This window comes from Homalodisca vitripennis, chromosome 4 (genome assembly GCF_021130785.1).
Source record: "Homalodisca vitripennis isolate AUS2020 chromosome 4, UT_GWSS_2.1, whole genome shotgun sequence".
Taxonomy (NCBI): Eukaryota; Metazoa; Arthropoda; class Insecta; order Hemiptera; family Cicadellidae; genus Homalodisca; species Homalodisca vitripennis.
Window position 1 is genome coordinate 160,975,420 of NC_060210.1, and position 22,763 is coordinate 160,998,182.

The 22,763-nt window shown below is 31.3% G+C and overlaps 1 protein-coding gene across 1 annotated transcript in view; it reads left to right on the forward strand.

Annotated features, from left to right (window-relative positions):
- The first annotated feature begins 223 nt into the window (after positions 1 to 223).
- Positions 224 to 22,763, forward strand: part of LOC124360474 (protein FAM91A1) — a 46,159-nt gene continuing 23,619 nt past the window's right edge. Inside the window, 8 exon segments of the mRNA XM_046814137.1 lie at positions 224 to 445; positions 7,708 to 7,792; positions 9,528 to 9,694; positions 9,697 to 9,739; positions 12,440 to 12,621; positions 14,298 to 14,398; positions 15,902 to 16,061; positions 17,371 to 17,510. Of these exon segments, the coding sequence (XP_046670093.1) occupies positions 374 to 445; positions 7,708 to 7,792; positions 9,528 to 9,694; positions 9,697 to 9,739; positions 12,440 to 12,621; positions 14,298 to 14,398; positions 15,902 to 16,061; positions 17,371 to 17,510 (950 nt within the window). The 5' untranslated portion in view covers positions 224 to 373.

Here is a 22,763-nt window from a genome sequence, read left to right on the forward strand (position 1 = left end):
TTTGATTGTATCTTCTATTTTTGTATGTTGTTTTGATGTTGTATATTGGTAATAAAATAATAAGTCAGGGATGTGAACGAAGGGCGTCTGGTTTGGCTAATGTTTAGTGCTTGACTGTCTTTGGCAGTAGTATCTTTTACATAGAGTATAAACGAAAAAAATAAATCCCGTAGCTTTAATGGCTATATTTTTGCCAACAGCAGGCTAGCAGGATGTCAGCTGTTGTCAAATCTTGGTTGACGTTTGTGTACCCAACTTCACTGGAATTTGTGTTCTACGTATTAAATCTTGTGTATTAGGTTATGCTATAAATGTATACCTATACTTTTCAACTATTGTTGTTTAAATCTGCATGATTAACTAATTAATAAAAATGAGCAACGATGTTGAACTGTTTATTAGACAAAATACTGCATGGCAAAAACTCCCATCAAACATTAAACAGGTAGCCATCAGATCACTTTTATTTATTTCAATGATAAGTGTTTCACACATTATTAAAACGTTGGTTTGAATATAGAACATTTCTGCAGTAGAGTAAGCAGCAACCATAAGAATTGAATCAGCGAACTAATTTATCCATTAAAAGTATCCAAATTATTGAATATCAAAACATACCTATTTGTTTGTTGTATCTAATTAATAAATAACACATTAGATCGTTTCTAATTAATAATTTAATTATTACTTTTCTAGGTAGAAAATCATAGCTGAACTATTACTACTATACCTAAAACTACTATAATTTGATATACATACGTAATGCAATTCTGTTTGATATTTTGGTTTTGTATTGTTCGGTTGTTTAGATGGTCATTAATATAGATAATTCACACATCTCCTTATTATACTGCAGCCTATCAAACCATTTTCCTGTTTGATAGACATATTCTTGATCTCTTTGTCATTTTATACTTGGCTTCATTGAAAATTTGTATGATATCAACATATATACCCATGGGCATGGACAGATTTACCCTCCAAGTGGTAATTAAATCACTTTAAAGTGCTGGGCTGTTTTGAAGCAAAATACATGGTTTCTTAAAAGCCACTTTTTAGATACAAATATAAATTCAAAGATCATGTGTTACAGGCTATATCATTCTTTTCAGAAAAACATGCTTTAGGAAATAAAGATGGGTAGGGTACGATAAGCGGACCCGGTTTTTTATATCGAAGAATATAGTCATCGATACCTAATATTCGCATATCAAATCTTAGACTATCAATCGATATAAAAGTACCTATAGTCCTCAATAACAATCATGTGTTTTAAATTAAAATATGAATTTAATATTCACAGTGATCAAACAAATAATTATAACCAAAATTAGGAAAACTGAAAACGACCGTATTTACTCGTCTCACAGTTACAGTTGTTTCTTTCCCACAAATTTTACATAATGGGTTTTTCTGTATGAGTCCAACATGGTGAAGCCACGAAAAACCAACATCGTATAGTTTTCTAAAATTGACTTCCATTTTTAATAATCAGAATTACTTACGTAAAATTGAAATATTATCCTACATGTATTATTTTAGAGTGTTTACAGCTGTTGATATAGATTATTTAAGTTAAGTTAATAGTTCAAAATAATTAATCAGTAGGGCCTATTGATTGATTACAAAATAATTAATCAGTATTGATTGATTATATCGATGGTTATGATTAAGTAATATCGTTTGCCAATTTCGATATAAAAACCGGGTCCGCTTATCGTACCCTACCCATAAAGATAATTCAAAACAATTACCACTTTTCTCTAAAAAAAGTCTTGATGAATAGTAAAATCATCATATTTTAGAGGGTATATACATAAATAGTTAAGTTCTTAATGTTTTAATGTTCTGTTTGTGTGCTGTGTCTGGATATTTGTAAATATTATCTGCGGGTGGGACTGATAGCGTATCTGTTATCTGAACGCTCCGGGGCAGAAGTCAGTGCTTCACTAGATATTGTGTACTGTAGTTTGGATCGAGTGAGTGCGTGACGATCATGGATCAAACATCCACTAGTTCAACCAATCGTAATGAATTGGTGTGTCGGAGTGTTTTGTTGGGCATGTTAAGAGGTTACGTTTCGACCGAAACGAGATTATTTAGTTACTGTACATTCTGTGGAACACACTAACGGTAAGTGTTCTCTATTAATGTCCATTTATATTCGTATTCATATTAGGGGTATTCATGATTTATTAAGTTTATTACACGGTAAATAATTGCCTTTCCATTACAATTCAATTTATATTTCTGATCAGCTCCTCTAGAATTTGATATTTTACTGATAGGTACTATCTCGAGGGATGTTTTTCTTTTGTTGACATCAGCGCGGGCTTCGGCAGCACCTATGTTATATGTTAGACAATCGGGACTATTTTTTTCGGTGAAATTACGTTAACCTGTGTTAGTATGCAAAAAATTACAGCGATCGGAGCGGTAGTCGCTGATCTTAATATTTACCGCACAGTGAATAAAAACACAAATCAAAACAATATGTTGTGGCCGGACGATAACTAACCTAGACGAAAACTATAAGAAAGTACTGCGCTGCGAGCGCGGCAACAGCTGCCAGAATCAGCTGACTGTTATTTTTCATTCTACTCAAAGGCTTACAAAGTAGAGCCAGTGCATAGAGAAATCTCTCCTACGTTGTACTATGAAAATCACAGAATAATTAAATCAACCGTTTTACTGCAATTTAATAAAAACGAACATATCGCACAGTGCGATAGTAGCACTTTAAAGTGGTTCGAACATATCGCAGAGTGCGATAGTAGCACTTGGAGGGTTAAGGTTCTGATTGCAATGGTCACCACTACAATTGAATCATTGATATGTCCGGGAGAGTTTAATAAGTGACCTACACTCGTTAGTCGGTACGATAATAATCGTATAGAACCTATAGTATACAACAAGAATTATGTTACGTTTACAATAAAAATAATACATTACAATTCTTAATAAAATAAATATGACAATGACATTGATAAATAACAAAACCAACTTTTGTCTAAACATATGTTTCAGATAAACGTTTGCCGCTTTTTAAAGTCTCCCCAATATGTCTGATATCTAAACTATACCTTAAACCAATTTATGTTGTATAGTGATGTAAAATTACTGGGAATTTAAATTGAGGAAATATTCCTAAAATTCATAAATTTCCGGAAATTTATAATTAATTAGCAAGATAGTTCAAAAAGCTGTAAATTATAGGTAAAAGCAGTAATTATATGGTTTAATTAAACTCAAAAACTGAAATGTATTTAAAAATATAAGTAGAATTAAATACAATTGCTGAGAATTTATAATTTTAAAAGCGCAGTCCCTCAAATTCGTAAGTCATTTATGGTAATTGTGTGATAAAATAATACACAAACACTTGTATATGTTTCAAAATATTATTATTGATTGAATAAAAACACCAGAAAAATAACTGGAATATGTAAAAACATTTTAAAAATCAACAATTTCACACTCTTACATTGTTCTATCTTCATTGAAACTGGTTATTTAACTTGCAAACCAAAATCAACTGAAATAACTCCCTTTTTTTGTCTTGTAAGACAGATTTCCCCATTAAAGCACATTGTAATAAATTACAATACCCTCAATAGCTTCCTAACCATTATATATGATCAACTTAATCAGCTTTTTTTATATTACTACTTTCTTATTTGAGCATTCTTACTTTCTATTTTAAATTATAAATAATATATTGGGCTAGAGCTTTAGGTTTTTGAATCTGGACTTAACCTCCTTGTTAGAAATAAACACATTTGTTTCTGTTTACACAATGTTTTAAAGATCAAAGAATTAAGAAAATATTATATTAAGTTTTAAGTTGTATTATTATAATATTAATGTACTAAATAGAAAGGCAATATTGTCAATTATTGGCCTAACAATCATAAATTGTTCAGTTGAAAAAACATAAAAACAGTAAACTTATATAAATAGGTGGTTTTAAAATTTTTCAGACTTAGGATGTTTGAACACGAGTTCAAAGGAGAAATTATTTGTTAAAAAATGCTTGAGTTTTTAATAATGGTTTAGGAATAAAAATCTACATTTAGTTCTATAAATTTCCAGGATATTGTTTATACAGGAAATTCATGTATAGCATGATAATTCTTGGATAACATGTATGAATTTACTTATTTAAACTATTTTAAAGGTTTTTTTAACTGTTAGTAAGCGTTGAAACATTCCACATTTATATTTAATTTAGTCACTTCACAGTGTTTGTTGTTTTTAAAACAAAAAAGCTGATAAAGTAAATAAAAGTCAATAAAAACAAGTTGCAGAAAGCCCAAAAACTTTAAACAAAATCTTGTAAAAAGAACTAGTAGTTCAATGGGCTGACAGTACACCTCCGGTCATTCTGCCTTTGTCCGTCCAGCTTCTGGCGACAAACAAAAAAACATCCCTTGAGACGATAGAGTAACGATTAGTAAAATATAAAATTTGAAAAGACAGATCATAAAGGCTTGAGAGCTAAATATAGTACAAACTCATCTAACCATATTATTCAACATAACGAGGATAATGGGTGCAATAATTGTACACATAGAATTAAAATTCTCTTTACTTAGTGAATTAAATTGCTGTCTGAACTCGTTTTTTTACTATAAAAATATTACAAAGTGGATGTTTTTATTATATTTGAGTCAAAAAACCATAAATGGTAATTTAAAACTATCTAATGGAGTAAACATTGAAATCATTTGCCCTTATATTTTATTTTTACGAGAAATAATAGATGTAATATATAAAAATAGATGTATTACATGATATATCAAGTTCAATTTTGTTATTATAGAAATATGTGTTAATTATAGAAGTTCAATTGCCAGAAAGATGAAATAAACAAATAATAAGAATTAAAAATATCGAATGAAGATAACATAGTAATCTGCCCTATCTACTAATAGATATTATGCAATATAGGTATGAATATACGTATGAACTGTAGGCATAAATAGTTTAAATTAAGCTTTATGAACACTTACATGATATGAGCTTTAATTTAGATGCTATTTCAAGGGACGTGGTGCCAAAGCACCACTGAATCTCACATTGATGGCCAGGAACATGTTTTTTTTTTTACTTTCCTCGGATAATTTTAGACGATTTGGCACGGAAAAGTACCAATCAGACGTGTTCCTGGTCATCAGTGTGGATTTTGGAGATGGCTCCACTCCTGCACTTATGGTGGAAAAAGAAAAACTTATCAAGATTATTCCTAACTTCAAGCTCAGATCACGCAAGTGCTCATAAAGGTTAAATTTAACTTTTTATATATATTTTAATACTTAATTATCAACCTATATCAATTAATGACAAATGGTAGGATTACTATTTTAGCTTTATTCAAAATTTTTGAGTTATTTGAAGTTTATTTCGTTTCTCTGTCACCTGTAATCATTTCAAATGTTATTATAAAAATTCACTTCTTTAATACATTTCAATAATACAAAAATGGAAGTTTTTTTTTAAGGAGAAGCCGATTTTCTTATAAGCCTTATTCTGCCCGTCCTCATGGGCCACTGGCCTGTGCGAGGATCTTATCAAACAGAATAATGGGGGGAGTCGATACAGTTCAAGGTCGATGGTTCTGATAAAAGGTGCAACAGTAACAGACAGGATTTGAACCTGCGTTATCTCTAACTCAGACTAAAAACCAAAGTCATAGATCACTCGGCCATCAGCAGTTAATAGAGTAATTGTAGAGAATTACCTAGCATAACATATCTTCTGTCCATTCTGACTTAATAATAGTTTAATGTAATTTAAAGTGCACTAATGACACTAATTTGTGTATTGAATATACAAACAACATCACTCACTACAAGCCGCACAAAAGAGAAAGAACAGCATCTGACTCTTGAAATTAACTACTCACAAAAACGTAACCATTCAGTAAATGCAAAAAATAAATCATCACCGAGATGACCAAAGTAGTTTTGCAATAATGACAGGGCTGAAATAACTGTGGAAAATAATATTAATAAACTACACTATAGAGATAGAAACTGCTGCCAAAATGATGAAAAACAGGCAAAGTACCAAAAAACTATCAGAAGATGTATCATTCTAATTTTGAATGATCCCTCATACATAGTTGGTAGATCTATTCTTGCTCAAATTATCTGTCCTTTCTCATGTAAATGTTGATAACCTATTGTCCTCTCCTCTTATTCCTGTCTCTTAGTTTGTTATAGGGTCACCTATATTGATCAACTAATACACAGGCAACCTAAATTCAAACACATGCAATGTACGGCATGTCAGTGTGTCAAATTCTTTCTGTAAATGAAAGTACAATTTAATAAAATTGTTAAAAGTGGTTTTGGATTGTTTTCAGTAATGTAGTAATGTTAATATTATCCCCATTTAAATATATTATATATATATATATATATATATATATATATATATATATATATATATATATATATATATATATATATATATCTTAGTAGCCTTCATTTTCCTATATAAGTTGATCCAGGCCCACAGATGGATTGCACATTTCTACCTGAAAGATGGTTATGAAACCTTAGAGGCCCAGAAGTTTGGTCCTTTGGACTCCAGTCCTATGCATTAATTTCTCCTTGTCCTGTTTATCAGATCTGTGCTTCCCTCTCAAAAGGGACTTTGTTGTGATCACTTGGAATGGGTGATAAAAGCAGAATTATTTCAGTATTATATCTGAGCAAAATATAAGCATTTTATATGGATTTTCCAAATTATTGATTATATTCATATACCCAGCCAAATATCCGCTTCTGTATATTTTTCCCTTGAAACAGTCTGCTTTTTGAACATTGCTGTTTTTACCTCCACCTTTGGCCACTAAACAAGACAACCACAGGCTTTCGGGAGCTATTGCCCACTGTGTTGTTTCACGCAGGAACTTCCACTGTCATCGGCTTGTAATCTTTATTCTGATGAACACAACCCCAAAGAGGTATTAGAACTTTGGTCACCCTTTCTTTAATTTCTCTGCAGAGGTGAAGTTGATAGAGATCACAGTGTGAACAAATTTACCCCCTATCGATCTGCCAGGTTTTTCCATTCTTTTACCAACAAATTTGTGTTCTTCTGACTGAGCAGGCCTAGGATATCCTCTGTGGAACGGTTCCTGCTGTTTGGGAAGTAGGCCATGACAACCTGGGCACAAGAGATTTCTCTATCTTCCTCTGCAGCAAGTTCGGTTCCTTACCAAGGTTTGAAGTTCGAGTCAACAGACTTAGTCCATTGGGCTGTAACCACTATTGCCCTTACTGAAAACAGTAAGGTAGGCCGTAAAGTAAAAAAAAAAATACCCAAAAAAGGGAGAAAATATTTCTAGTGTGGAATTTTATAACGCATCATACCATAAACATGCAGTAATGCTATTTTTTTTTTTTTTTTAAGTGTTACTAACATTAAAGTGAATCTAACAAAAATAGTAAAGAATAAAAAATAAAGAAACAAATATTGTAAAGGATAAAAATTTAATTTTCAAAATGTAATATTTTTGGAAATAGAGAGTAAACATCAAACTATTTCACTATGCATGTTTTTCTTGATGTCAAGTCAATTCCTGAGGAATAAAGAAATGGAAAATGTAATAAATGCAAACAATGATTGTTATTATTGCTATGCACTTTCATGTAAATTTAAATAAGTATAAATATAATGGGTTGAATATTGTTTCAGAGTTTAGGAAATTCTCAAAAGGAGTATGAAAAATACATTGTTAACTTCAGTGTGAAAAATCAGCTGCGGTACAGAGGAAATTTAGGTAAGCCTAGCTAAATATAGAGGCATTATTAAGATATTCTTAATCAATAACATTTTGTAAAGCTAAACTGCATATTACATTACTAGATTAGAATATTTGTATATAGGTTAAGATTATATATAAAATATTAAATGTCTAAAAACAATGAAAATGTTAACCAATTTATTATTAAAAATGAGGTAGGTTCTATCTTACTAGCTATTGCCACTGTGAACACGTTTTTTCACTTGTAGAAAAAGGTAGGTAGCCAGTAGCAAAAATGTTTAACCCTTACAAGATGGTGGCTGATAAATGGTGGAAAATTGGGTTTTTAGTTATGTACACATGGATTTGTACAAAACTTGGTTTGTGGGGGTTCCTCAGGATAAGAAGCGCATACCTGATTTCAAGTATCCCATAATTTTCAAGAAGGAGTCATCAAGCAAGGAGTTATTCTTCGTAGGTTTTTTTTTGTTTACAAAAGATGTTCTTTTCTTTGATTTTCTTCAAACGTGCCTCATTAGTGGATGGAAGAGCATGGGTGGGTCTCATTTTCCATCAATTTACTGCCGCCAACTTGGAAATGTGTTGGAGTTTTTGAAATCTGATTTCAAATTCGTGGTTCTCGACCTGAAAAATCCCCAGATACGGATTTTCACTCAAATCCGTCAAAAAAAACTTTTAAAAATATCTTATGTTATAAATTCATATAGTTGTCAAGTAACAATCATTTTTATCCGTTCTATTTAACATGTTACTTCTTCCAGTTTAGAATTCGGTTTGATCCTTCAACGCAGGACTTTTCTGAGATCATCTTTCATCCGCAGGAGTATTCATTCAGCGTATTGTCACATTATAATGAGTTAGGTGGGGTTATTCTTTTCTTGCCATTTTTTCAAGATAACTTTTTAAAATATATTTGAAAATAACTGTAGGCTATAAAATATTAAGAATATTTATTATTTTTTTTTTTAAATTTTTTTTAACTGTTTCCATTATATAAAATTTCATTTATACATTTTAATAATTAGACTAGGACTTCTAAGCTTACCTTACAACACTTGAGGTATGCCCACCAACACACCACAATTATTGTATGTTAAAAAAATATTTAGACTCATAATATAATTTGTACTGAGAACAAAAGTTATATTTTAACACTCTGCAATGAAAACAATATAAACCTTAGCCATTATAAACATGTACAATAAAATCTAACAAAATCCATCACATTCTATAATGTTAAAGCAATTAGCTTATATAAATCATCTATTAAAAAACTAACTTAAAAAGAAACAAACAAACAATATAGTAGTGACAAAAAGATATCCTATAATATTTGATCTCTATCAAGTGAGACAAATAACTGCATAAAGTATTTCTGACTGCCACCAATAGATTGCCAAGAAATACTGCCTACACAGAACTGTGGTGTTCACATGAAACCACCACAGCCACAGCACAGTGAGTTTTTAGACCTAAATTTATACACTACATAGAAGGCTTAATGTAATTTAATTCACAGTGCTTTAGATTTTTTGCTTCAAATTTGAGTCTAAATAATTTTACCCTTGCAAAGGTTGTTTGCAATCTACTCTTTATTAACTTGTGAAGTCTATATGTTTAATTTAAAAAGTATTTTAAATTAACGATTATATTACAGTGTAGTCATAACAGTTGCTTCAATTGATGTAAAACATGCATTTTATGAAAACCCTGTTTGTCTATTTCTATTTGTGGTTGTGCATGTTCACAGTGCGTCAGATCCGTAAGGACGAACGCCGCTATTATGAAGAGGTGCTGGCATACTCACGGTCCAGTCTACTGCTGTATCCTTATCATCTGAGTGACATCATGGTGGAGGGGCTACGGGTCACACCCTTCCAGTACTACACTAGTGTGTTGGAGTCCATTATGGACCAAGAGAGAGAAGTTATGATTCACTACCCAACTTTACAGCGGCTGACTGTGAGTCACTGATTGTCTACATGTACTAACAGTACTTGGATTATAAAAGAACTAGTTCAGTAAGTTAATTCCTTGTATTTTGCTGTCAATGTTCTTTTCTTCATCTTCACATAACTTGACATCAAGTGAAGCAAGCTTGCCTTTGATAGGTAATCTAGTAGTACAGTCTTTATAATATGATTATGTGACACTCTGGTATGTTCAGTTTAGCAATTGCATGCGTCTGATGATCAGAAATAAGAAATCCTTTATTGATAATCTTTAATAGTACAATTATTGAAAATGTACATAGTTATAAATTATAAAAGTTCTTGTTGGTCTTGATTTTGTCTGTCTACACAAATTCCTCTGATGTTTCTTTCCAGGAAGCAGTTTTTATTGCTTTCTTAATTTTCATGTAACTATCTTGATTTCTTCTGGCAGAGCATTAAAGAGTTCCCTGCCGGCATACATTGGTTTTTTCTCAAATACAGCTGTTCTGTGAGGAAGGAATGTGAAGTCTTCCATGCTTATGGAGATTACAATTTCGAGGAAGTTCTCTTGATAATCAGTACAATATTGTTTCCAGAATATATAAAAAAGTCACTGTCAGTATTTTAAATTCTTTAAAAGTGGTTCTGCAATTTTCTCTAGGTCCTAGCTTGCCCATTAATTCTATTGCGTTTTTTATGAATTTTGAGGACTTTTAATAGGTTAAATTGAGTTGTGCCTCCTCATGTTGCTATCCCATTCCTGAGATGGGTTTCATTTTCATACCTCTGTGTTTCTGTGTGATTGTGAAGCTATTAACATTCTTAATCATTGAAAGTGTTGCAAGTAATTTGTTTATATAAGTAACATAGGGCATGTAGAAATATACTAGTTTAGATTCAGCGTTCATGTGTAGTGCGAAATCAGGGAAGACACAAAACATATCATTAAAAAAAATTAAAAGTAGAAGTGTATCTCACTTATAATTCAGTTTTATGAAATTACGATTACAAGTTAAAGAATCTCAAGACGTCAACTCATTTATTAAAAATTCATATTATACTTCTTGTTCTAGTGTGTTTATAGAATACGTAAAACAGAAAACTTCATTCATGAACAGGTATAAACGTATTGTATAATTAATAAAGTAAATTACAAGTAAACAAACATTTGAACTTCATGCCAGTTATGAATTAATTATGAATTGTCTTTCAGCAAGAATAAACATTAACATTTAGGTGCACAGTGTTGGTAACACAAGGTTGGTTACATGATTCAAAGATACCACCAAACACATGATGGACCTACCAAACATGTGCTTCATGATACAAACACTGCATTCAGTAGTCAGCTGTAGTATAGTTTAGAATCAGTTTGATACTGATGAAATTGTTTTTCTTGCTGAAAAGATGAAAATATTGATTAAATAGGTTTTGAAAATAATTCATCTTTATTTCTTATATTTATAATAATAACACAGTGTATAACCTTGTGCATCTTAATATTATATAAAAAAATTAATTCAACCCATATTAAATTTTAAAACGAATAAAAAGATTATTTTTAGATAACAGTTTTATACAAATGTATAATAATGTATATTTATTGTTTGGGACATAATTTTGATTAACAACCATTTTTGAATAAATTCTACTAAACTGTGCTATAATGTATGTTATATGTATGATGATTAATATATTATCCTTATATTTTTAACTTGATGACTGAACAATTTTATAAAAATCTGATAAGATGTATTTGTTTTTCCCAATAATAGTTCAATATTTCTTATTAAAAATATGCTGCATTTTTACATCAAATAAATAAAAGTTAAAATACAAAGAATACATTAATTTAAGTAACTTTGTTCAGCAATAATCAACTTGATTTTACAGAGTAAATACTACTATTGTGGGAGAGTAATCAATAGTCCATGACTAAGAGACCAGTTATACTAGACACCTGACACTTAGTGTTGGTCAGAATACGAGGCATATCCATGAAAAATGCTCTTGTAGAAGCCACAACAAATGATAACTCTCAACTATGTCATGTTTGGCGCTCTCGGCTTGTGGAAGTAGTCGTGCTCGCTTATTTGGTGATTGATTTCGATGAAAAAAGTACCGTTGGAATTGTTATAAAAATTGCAAAATAGTTGATACCTATCAAAAGACAAAATGTTCGCTGCTCACAGCTTGTGCAAGTGTACTTTTAATGTGGTCGTGCTCGCTTATGCCATGACAGATTCCGTTAAAACTAATACTGTTGGAATTGCAATCAAATTCTTCAAATAGTTGGAGTCTAGTATATTTTTTATAACTATACTGGTTTTTTTGTTATTTGACTTTAGAAATTTTAAACAGACACCATTTTGTTAATAGTAAGAACATACAATTTTTTTTAAACTTTCTTCTTACCTATTAAAACCTATGTACTTAAATTTGTTTCTTTAGCTTTACTAGTTTTAGAGATTATAATTTGTTAGTAAAAAATACAAAATGGTGGCTAGTGGCTAAACGGAGTGGAAATAGGAAAAAAGATCCTTCGTTTTTAGCTTAGAATCACACATAAAATATGAAAATGCATAGCTAGCCAAATTTGGTATTTTCATGTTACAGGTGAATAAAATTGACTCACAAGGGAGTCTGGGAATATGCTTATGTTACACTATAAAATTTTAAATGGGTGTCAATTTATAAATATTATACTATTCTCTTTGATACATTTTAGGTTTAAGACTTCTGGGTATTGGTCGTAATGAGTATATAGATTTGATGAACCAATGCAGAAGTGGCCGAAAGTTGTTCAGAAGAAAAAATGTTAAGGATTTACTTCCATCAAAACCTGTTGACATCAACATTGAACCCTGGTGGACAGTAGCTGCTGGATGTATAGTGGAAGAGGATATTAAGGTGAGATTGTACTTAATAATTAAATGATTCAAGGCCATCCTATAACATTTCATTGTTAGGTGCATCCCAATTAAAGCACTTGCATATTGTTGTATAAGGTAGGAGTAAGCCACACCACGTATCACATAACAGGCTTTGCCGAGGTTCACTACAAAATTTCAAGGCTATAGCTCATTTCACTATTGAGATAAAAAGTGAGATAATCATATGGAAATAACATTTTTACATCCCCAAGCAAACATAAGATAAAGTGTATGATCCTACAGAGTTATAGACTTCAACAATGCTCATCCACATTCTATGGTTGGACATGCACCATTAGTAAATTTTAACATTTAACAGAGTACAATAGGTCATAAGATTAGAGTAAATACTAAATACAAAAATAAAATGTAATTATTGGACTGTTTGATTAACAATTCAACTAATTAACTAGTTAATAATTAAACCCAATAAGCAAATAGCATCTACAATGTATTCAAACAATTGTTTTACGTTCCTTTAATAAGATAAATTGTACTGAAATTAAGTGGAAGAGAAGACTTAATAGTCCTGACTTCACTTTCAATAAAGCCATCTTTAATTTTTCTTCATATTTTAATTTAAAATAGGTTAAAGAAAACACTTGTGGCAAATAATTATGGCCTCAGCTTCCTCAAGTCCAATTGTTAAAGAAAATGGTTTACTTCATGCTTAAATATTGCAATAGAACTAAATTGAAATAATGTAAAGGATTCAAATATGTTTCTTAATAGTACATAGTGAGGTACAAATTTGTTTTTTTTTTTTATTTGATGATTGATTATACGTATTCCCATTCAAAAACTTAATTATACATGGTGAAAAAACATATGACTTTGCAATGTCATTGAATAACATCACACTGAAAGACAGCACTAATTTTTTTAAAATTTATTGACAATGGATTGGTGATTTGTAATGATAACAGTGTTCTGTTATTTGTCTTTGTTCTATGTTACAAAAATACATTACTACATTTCGAGGATTTGAATATATCCTCTTCTTTAGGTAATATAAACTGTAAGGCATTCCAGGATGGCCATCTGACTGGAAATCTCTCCATAGAATTGGGAAAATCTCATAACTTTAATTTTTCTGTCTTAAGGTATTATGAAGTCAAGAAATAATTTGACAGCTTCTTGAATCAGGAGTTAATTTATAGCAAAGAATGCATTTTACATGACATGATCCTTGAAACTGTGAACGAAGATTGATGACATTAGGGTGATGTTACCTAATTGTTAACATACTCCGTCCGTGGACAGCGCATGGTTTCTGCAGTTTTTGTGATCAACGGTGTGTTCGTGAGTCCACCTGACACTGGTTTAGCCAAGATTTCCTCCATTCATGTAGTGGAGTTTATTGTCGTTATACCTCCATATACGTAACGAACGATCTGTCAGATGATTAAAGTCAGCCGACCGATCGTCTTAGTTTGGTTTGTGAACGATTGTTTCTCACACACGTTCCAATAGTTTTTCAGATTACATAGGTTAAAATAAAGAAACTGAGGTTATGGTGTGATTTTACGGTCACATCCAAGCCTATAATAACGTTACCAAACCTATCACAAAACTAATCATTTAGAGCATAATAGCAGTTATAATTTGGCCTTAAATGACAGATTAAATGATTGGTTGATGATTTTATTGCAGCTGGTGTCTGAACAAGAAAAAGAACTTATTGATCGAATCATAGATCATGGAAAACAAAGAGCTGGTGGCCTTGATAAACAATTGATCCATTCACTTTACAAGTAAGTTGGTCTTTTTCATAAGTTGGCAGAAGTAGAGGTTTATACAACAAATTAATAATGGATATACATGCATTTTTATCCTTATAAGAACACTACTTTAATGTAAATTTGTCTATTGAATATTTGTATTGTTTCATAATGTGACAATTTTTAAATCATGACAAACTGTAATTCTGTACAGTTCTTCTAATTGTCTCTATCCGCATAGTGATGCAGTTCCAACATGACCTGTCTGTAGTCTTTAGTGACACGGTGATGTAAAGAGTGTATCAAAAGTATTTTAATTTTCACCTTGGTTGTAGACCAAAAAGTATAAATTTAAATTTTTATAGGTGCTGTTGCTCCATTTATTTATTTTTTTAATGAGGCTCTCACACCTTACTGATCCCCCTAATGGCCTGTGTCACCTGACTAGTAGAAATCTCAATAAATCATTCGTCGAAAAAACCTGTGGCCCAAGCTTATAGTACTTGAGAAGAATGAAGTCTCACAAACAAGCGGAATTGCATTGGCAGTATATCTATTTGTAGGGTTATATACTAAATAAATGGATCTTTCAAACAAAATACATGCTCCAAAACTTTTGTCCTTCCTTTATAGGTCATTACCATTCAGAACTCTATATAAAAAGTGAATTTTCCACAAACTATGAAAGAAGATTAAGTTAATTTCTTTTGTATATCTAATCTAACTAGTCGAGGAACTTTGTGATCATACATGATGGGTGCTTTGCCAAATAAAAATAAAAATTTTATTTTTTAAGAAAACAATAGAAACTCACAGCTGTTTTGCTTCATTGCCATGCTATATAGTGTTATAAAAGCTGAAAACTGAAATAGCCGTTATAATTTTAAAATTGTAAGCGCTATTTTAGAATTGTACGAATACCAATGAATATGTGGATGATGTTGTGCATCCATGTTGGTTTATGTTATTAATGTACATATTTGAATGTATATTTATATTTTTGTACAGTGCAATCTGAATTCCTATAACACAGCAGTGTTTATGTGCTAACATTATAAAGATTGTTTTTGATATTTTCTAGAATTTGTTGTAAGTCTGGATCTCTATTTCCTAATTAATGTGAAAGTATAAAAAAATTCGTATTCATTGTGATATGTCACATGATTTTGATGTATATCAGCAGTAAGATATTATTTTTTGTAGATATCATACCTGAAGTTTCCAATCTTGAAAAATTAAACATTCCAATTATTTCTAATCTGTATTGTGTGTAGGTTTTCTGTTGTTTTGTTTAATATGTACAGTTTTAAGTAAATAGATTGAAATTTAATCCTTTATATAATAAAATTCAATATGAATTCAGTAGCAGATGTTATTATTAACTGTATTGCTCCTTGATAATAATGATGATACTCAAATTATCTTTCAGTAAGAACAGAAAATGTAAAATATTTAAAAAGCAAAAATGTTTAGGCAAGAGTTACCTGAACTTTTATTTATTAGTTTTGTTTTGAAATGTTTTTAAATGATTTGCAGGAAAGGTCTTATTTATCTGGAAGTGCCCATTGAAGATTCAAACTATATTGTAGTTCCACCTTTGGAAGGTTTTGTCATGAATCGTGTATTGGGAGATTACTTTGAGACATTGCTGTACAAGATATTTGTTTCCATTGATGAACACACAAGTGTTGGTGAGGTAAGTTGTTTGTTAACATTTTAATTGAATCTATTTTTTAAATTTAAAAGTTAATTTTTAAAATTAGTAATACGATACTACATGCTCTAAATTGTTCTGTAGTATATATTTACATTTTAAGTCAAAGTTAAGAGTAGTTTTCGAATAAAAGAATAATATTTAATAATAAATGTTGTATGTATTGTGAATGTTTACAAATTATTGTAATTTGTGAAACTAAAATATAAGTGTGATATGATGGTGGAAATAAAATAACACATAGGTAATATAAGTTCATTTACCCTGGACATAATGTTTTATGTAGTATGTGTATTCTAATAAAGCAGATAATAGCAATCAGTCAGATAATATTCTTTTTGCTGAAAACATAGTGTTGGTGCAGGTAAATATATCACTGATTTTATTTCACAAATAGTAAAAGTAGAGTGTATTAACTATAGTAGTGTTCATAAAATAATGTTATAGTCAGATAAATACGATAAAGTAATTATTTCTGAAGTCAAATCATAATTTATTCACAATTAGAACGTAAATAAACACATAAACATTGAATAGCGTCATCACAGTTTTTACTATATTATAATTATTTACAATGAACTATATTAACAATGACAACTATCTTATGAAATTTCATAAGAAATCCTCAAAGGAATACAAAACGTTTTCAATTAGGTATCGTTTCAATTCTTTCTTAAACGTAAAATAATATACGTTCCTACAATATGTTGCGACAATTTGTTATAAAACTGTATACCTGCAACCAGTGGTTTTTTCTTGTAAATTGTAAATTGATATTTGGAGCTTGCCAATAAGTTATTAATGAATGCGCTTTGCTTTGTTGTATTAAAATATTAATAAATTGTTATGTGTTTTGATAAGATGTGTCAAATTATAATATTCAGATGTAAGATCTCCTTTAATTTCTCAGTGCTGGAGCGTTTTCTGTATAATATTAATCAGTACAAATGTTTATGTATCTATTATAAACTAGAAGAATCAACTTCAAAACCTTAATGATAGCTTGATAGAATAACTTATAAGTGAGCTAAAGTAACAAACATTATCTTTATTCCAATATTAGCTTTTATCCAAATCCTAAAAATAGTTATAAACTTCTGTATATAATAACATAGTAAAGGAGTTAAATAAATTAGATATCAATCATTTGTAAAAATGTTTATGAATAAAACAGTGTATTATCACCTGTCAGCAGCATTAAACTATAAGGAGTTAAAATATTCCATTTAAAATACAAGAGTTTAGTTTACATTTGATGCAGAGGTAGAGACCTGCTTTTCTATGTTTGCAGTTGGCCAGTGTTCTACAAATAGATGCTCAGTCTGTGAAGAATGCTGTCTCTCTCTACTGTCGACTTGGGTTTGCTCGTAAGAAGTGTACAGATGCTGAAGACTGCCATCCCTCTTGGAAACCTTCACGCAATAAACTACTGTGAGTAGTGTTCAGTTTGGAATCTTCCAAAATTATTCTAGGAGGTTTTTAATTTGGTACATTAACATGGAATAAATTTATATAGGCTTTATTAAGTAAATTTGGTACTAATAAATTGGCACTACAATTACATTTTTTATTGAAATAAAGTTAAATATCAAGTACAGAATTCATTTCCAAGCAATTAAATGTTTTGAGAATTTTTAAATACTAATCAAGTAAATTAATAGGAAACAATTCCCTATAATTGCATTTTGGAAATAATTATTAAAGTTGAGTCAAGATTGTTAAAGATGTTGACTCATTTAAAGTTATGCCAATAAATGTATGCGTGTAAATATATAACAGATATACATATTTAAACTTTTCAGACCCAGAGATGGGTCTAAAGTTAAACTCCACCTCAAAGATTGGACATTTATTAAAAGTATTAGAATTACTAACTCACGATTCAGTAACAAAGTTTTATTTTGAAATATATATATAATTTAGGCAATTCTTTAAAGTATATTATGTAGAAGTTTTGATTTGTAAAATTGCATCATCAACAAAGATATAATAATCTTTCATCTTATTGAATTCCTTTCCTGTAGCACAAAAAGGGTCATGAATTTTTATCATTATTGTAAATATTTTTGTTTATTGCATTTTTGGTTTCACATATGATCTGAAACATTTGTAATCTTTGAACTGGCAATAATGTTTTTTAGACGATTAATACATCTCTTTTTCAAATACATTTATCCACATCTAAAAATGCTTCAATTTTCATAACATATTTTTGTTAAAGACGTAAGACGTTGAACTTTAAATATTATGTATTTGTATGTGTGTGATGTCTGCCACTTTAATTTAATGGCTGGTGGTTGGGCCGGTAGCTGTACCGAGCCTTCTTGCTAGTCTCCCAGTCCCATCTTTAGAGTTTACAGACATACACAAACCAATACTATTATCCTGAACTATTGCTATATTAATTAGAGTACTGCTATTAATGAACAATGAACTTTTTACATAGTTTTCCTTAACATTATCCATAGATTGCACCAATTTCGAGATAAGAACTCATTTACTTGTAATAGTTAAATGAAGCCCATGGCGAGTAAAAGATGTGCACTTTAAACTAGATATGTCTATAAAAGAGTATCCCTTCTCAGTCGCCACTTGCATAAAATTTGGTTCATTCTAAAATCAGAATCATTTACATAATAAATCTGTATTGTTTTCCTACAACTAGTATATCACATTCAGACTTTCATGTAAGACATCTTATTTTATCAAGGCCATTGTAAAATGAATTATATATTTCTCCACTGTTATCACTGTCATTTATTCCTGCCATGATGACCAGTATATCAGAATCCTCGACCATACTACAAGCATTGGTTGCCACATACTCCAGTCCAGCATTAGTATTCTACACATAGTACTCCCGACAGACATTTAACTTCAACAAATGGCCATTACTGTCTGTTGCTAAATTTACTTTCTTTAGATCTAATTTGTTCGTTTCCCACTTTCAGTTTTATTTTCAGTATATTTCAGGTTTTTCTTGTTTCTGTTACAATCAAAACATCGATACAATTCAAAATATCACTCATGCCATCATGCCACCCTTGTTTTTGAGTGTTAATACAATGAGCAGCATTTGCTATGACATGATATCCACAGTCACACGCTGTTTGTTGCATAGCTGGTCTCTCTTCACACTCTTCCATTCAGGTTTTAAGCCTTTAAGCCTCAGTGTTGCTTATTGCATGGAGAGAATACTTGTAATTGGTGAAATCAATCAATTCCAATTGTTCTTTGATCACTTCAGGATTAGCATGTGAAATCAGGTATGTTATTGATGGAGGTACCATGCACACATTTCTATGCATGAAAACCGTCAATCCATCTAGTTGTATTGCTCTGTGTGCTGCAAATGGATATGAATCTTCCTTCCAAAGGTGAAAAAACGATTATCATATTGAATTACACATGGAGAAACAATTTTATGTTTAGTTATTGATTTATTATTTACGCTTTGAAAACCACAGTTCTGTACTCCATTTGTAATATCTTCTTGTAATAGTTATCTTGAGTTCCTTAATTACCATTTCTTTTTCTATTAGTATTCTTTTACTGCTCTCAGCTTCTTTGGAATTGTATCTTGTTTTAAGAATTCATGACACTAATTTTTGTCTTCAGTCTCAGTTTTTATCTCAGCTAAGTTTGTAGCCTTTGCTGTACTAATACAGTCATTATTATCAAAGAGTCAAAGAGTTTAAACAATCTTTATTCGTGATAATCATGTTACATAGAATAGTGTCAAAAAATTAGTTTTAGAATAAACAGTAAATTACATACAAAGAAATAACAATTTTTATACATTATTCAAAAAGATGTATAATATCAAAAAAACTCCAAATAACTATAAATTGGGTTGTTGGTAAGAAATTTTTTGAGCTTTTGTCTGAAGTGCTTTACAGACAACAGTCTTGTGTCAACAGGTAAAAGATTGAAAAGCTTCACTGATACCACCTCAAAACTTTTTTGAGTTCTTGCGTATTTATGAAATTTAATGAAGAGATCCTGTCTATGTCTGGTATTATGCTCATGTATATCTTCAAAGGCTGAAAAAGTTTCCAATATTGCATCTGACATAACTCAAACAGTCAAGTACAAACACTGCTGGCAAAGTCAAAATTCCAAGATCTTTGAAGATTGGTCTACAATGTGCTCTAGATGGGGCTCCTGTCATTACCCGTAATGCTCTCTTTTGAAGAACCAATAGACGAATAGCAGTAGAATGGTTTCCCCAGAGAAATGGTTCCATATGCCAAGTGGCTATGAATATGGGCATAGTATAACGGTAAGCAAGGCCTGAATTGAGATGGTGGCGATAAAGGACTCTGAGAGTAAATATTCCGCTACAGATTTTCTTGACGAGCGAGGCTAATGTGTGGTCTCCCATCCCAAATTAGATTCAAGGTTCACACCAAGGAACTTGACAGCTTTAGAATGCATATTTCTAGTGCGATTTGATGTAAATTTGATGTCCACCGTTTTAGCGTCATTGAGGCAGAGACTATTTGCTTCAGACCAATCTCGTATGATGTTCGATAATCCATCCATTCTCAAATTCAATGCCATGCTACCCTCTCACATACAGCAAGTGCTAAGTCATCAGCAAAACTGGTAAGCTTCCACTGATTCACTCTGAATAGCATTGGGGAGGTCATTTGCATAAATTATGAATAATAGTGGTCCCAACACTGAGCACTGTGGGACTCCATGCTCCATCAACTGAAAAGTAGATACACTGCCCTCCAAACAAACAGCCTGGTAACGTTTATCAAGGTAAGATTTCATGAGTGCAACACTTGAATCTTGAAATCCGTAGTGCTTTAATTTCTGTAGAAGAATTTTGTGAGAAACAGTGTCGAAGGCTTTGGTAAAATCATACATCCTTCCACCCACACAAAACTTGTTTTCTAAAGCCTTCAGAGCATTTAAGAGTGTATGATAAAACCGCGTCCACTGTACTGCGCTTTGCTCTAAAACCATACTGACCACTTGCTGAATAGAGAGTGGGATTCAAAATAATGTACAATTTGTCGATTCAATAAAACCTCAAAATATTTTTTGATAGGACAGTAATAATGCTTATAGGCCTAAAATTACTGTACTCTGACTTGCTGCCTTTTTTATGTACAGGCACAACCTTAGAGAATTTTAAACAGTCAGGAAATGTACCCACTTCAATGCACCTATTAAAGAGACAAGTCAATGGTTTCGGCAATGTAGTCCAGTCCATATACACCAGAGAACTACTATTTTTAAGACTCAATATTGCACCATATACATCTTCCACTGTCACTTGAGTAAAGCTGAAATGGCTTGGTGTATTGGTACTGAGAAAGGACGAAAAACATTTTCCGTTATATGGAATAGCATTGATGACGTCATTCACACTGTCGACAAAAAAGTTGTTAAAACCTTCAGATGTTAGGCCAGGATCACTAAGAGTAAATCTGGCTTTTAGTACTAATATGAGTCAAGTCCTTCACAAGAGACCAAGTTGTTTTTGATTTATTCGATGAGCTTTCTATGAGATTTGAGTAGTAAGCACATTTTGTAGCCTGTAACTTTTGTTTATACCTAAGCTTGAGATCATTATAAACAGTTTTAACATTAATACACTGTGAGTCTTTGGCACATAATAATAGTCCAGACAGGCTTCTTTCAATTTATAAAGTTCTTCTGTATACCATTTTTTTTGCACTGGAATGTTTTTTAAAACTTTACTATTTTCTTAGTTAAGGGGTATGACACATTTACTACATTTAAAAAAACAGGACAAGAAACAGTATGCATATCAGCAGGTTCTGTACAAGAGTACATTAAAAAGCCAACTTACTGTGGCTCAGCAGGAAGATAAAATTTTTTTAAACCAAGGTCTGACATTTGCCTACAAAATACAGTTTCTTGGTTCTTTCCTCGCTTGATAAAACTCTACCTGATCAACGGCTAATTTCAAAGTGATTGCATCATGATCTGAAGTGGAAAGAGTCGGTATGACACTAGCCGAACAGTGATCAGAATGGACATTTGTCAAAAAATTGTCAATGCATGAGCCTACATTAAAGTGACCAAGTCTATCTGCTGAAAACGGATGGTCTAGTACTTCAGTTATTGTGTGTCTCATACCACACATACCTAGTAAGCTAAAGAATTCTTGAGAGTATCATAGCTATGAGGTTGTAAAATATTAATATTATAGTCCCCTGCAATCACAATATTGCAATTGGAATAACATCATAAAATATATAATTCACCATATCATGCAACTTAGCAATAAAAATTGTCAATAGAGTCTTTTCTTTTATCAGGAAACTCTATATACATTAATAAGAACAATCTTATAACAATGCAATTAAATAGCCCACACACTTCAAAGTCAGATATGCATGCAAAGCTATCAATATTAGTCAGCACCTTACTCTCAATTCCAGCTTTTAGGAAGAGAGCCACACCTCCACGCTTATACTGAGGTCGGCAGAAGGAAGCCCTGAGGTCATAGCCATCAATTGCAGTTGGTAGAGATTTCCTCAGAGGTTAACCAATGTTCACAGAAACACAGAGCATCAGGTCCTATGTCCTCAGTCAAAGATTCAATTATGTTCAGTTATGGATAACAATCCTTGCACATTCCAACCGAAGAACACAAATTCTTCTACTCTAGGTTTAGGATCCATACGTATTTGACTAGGC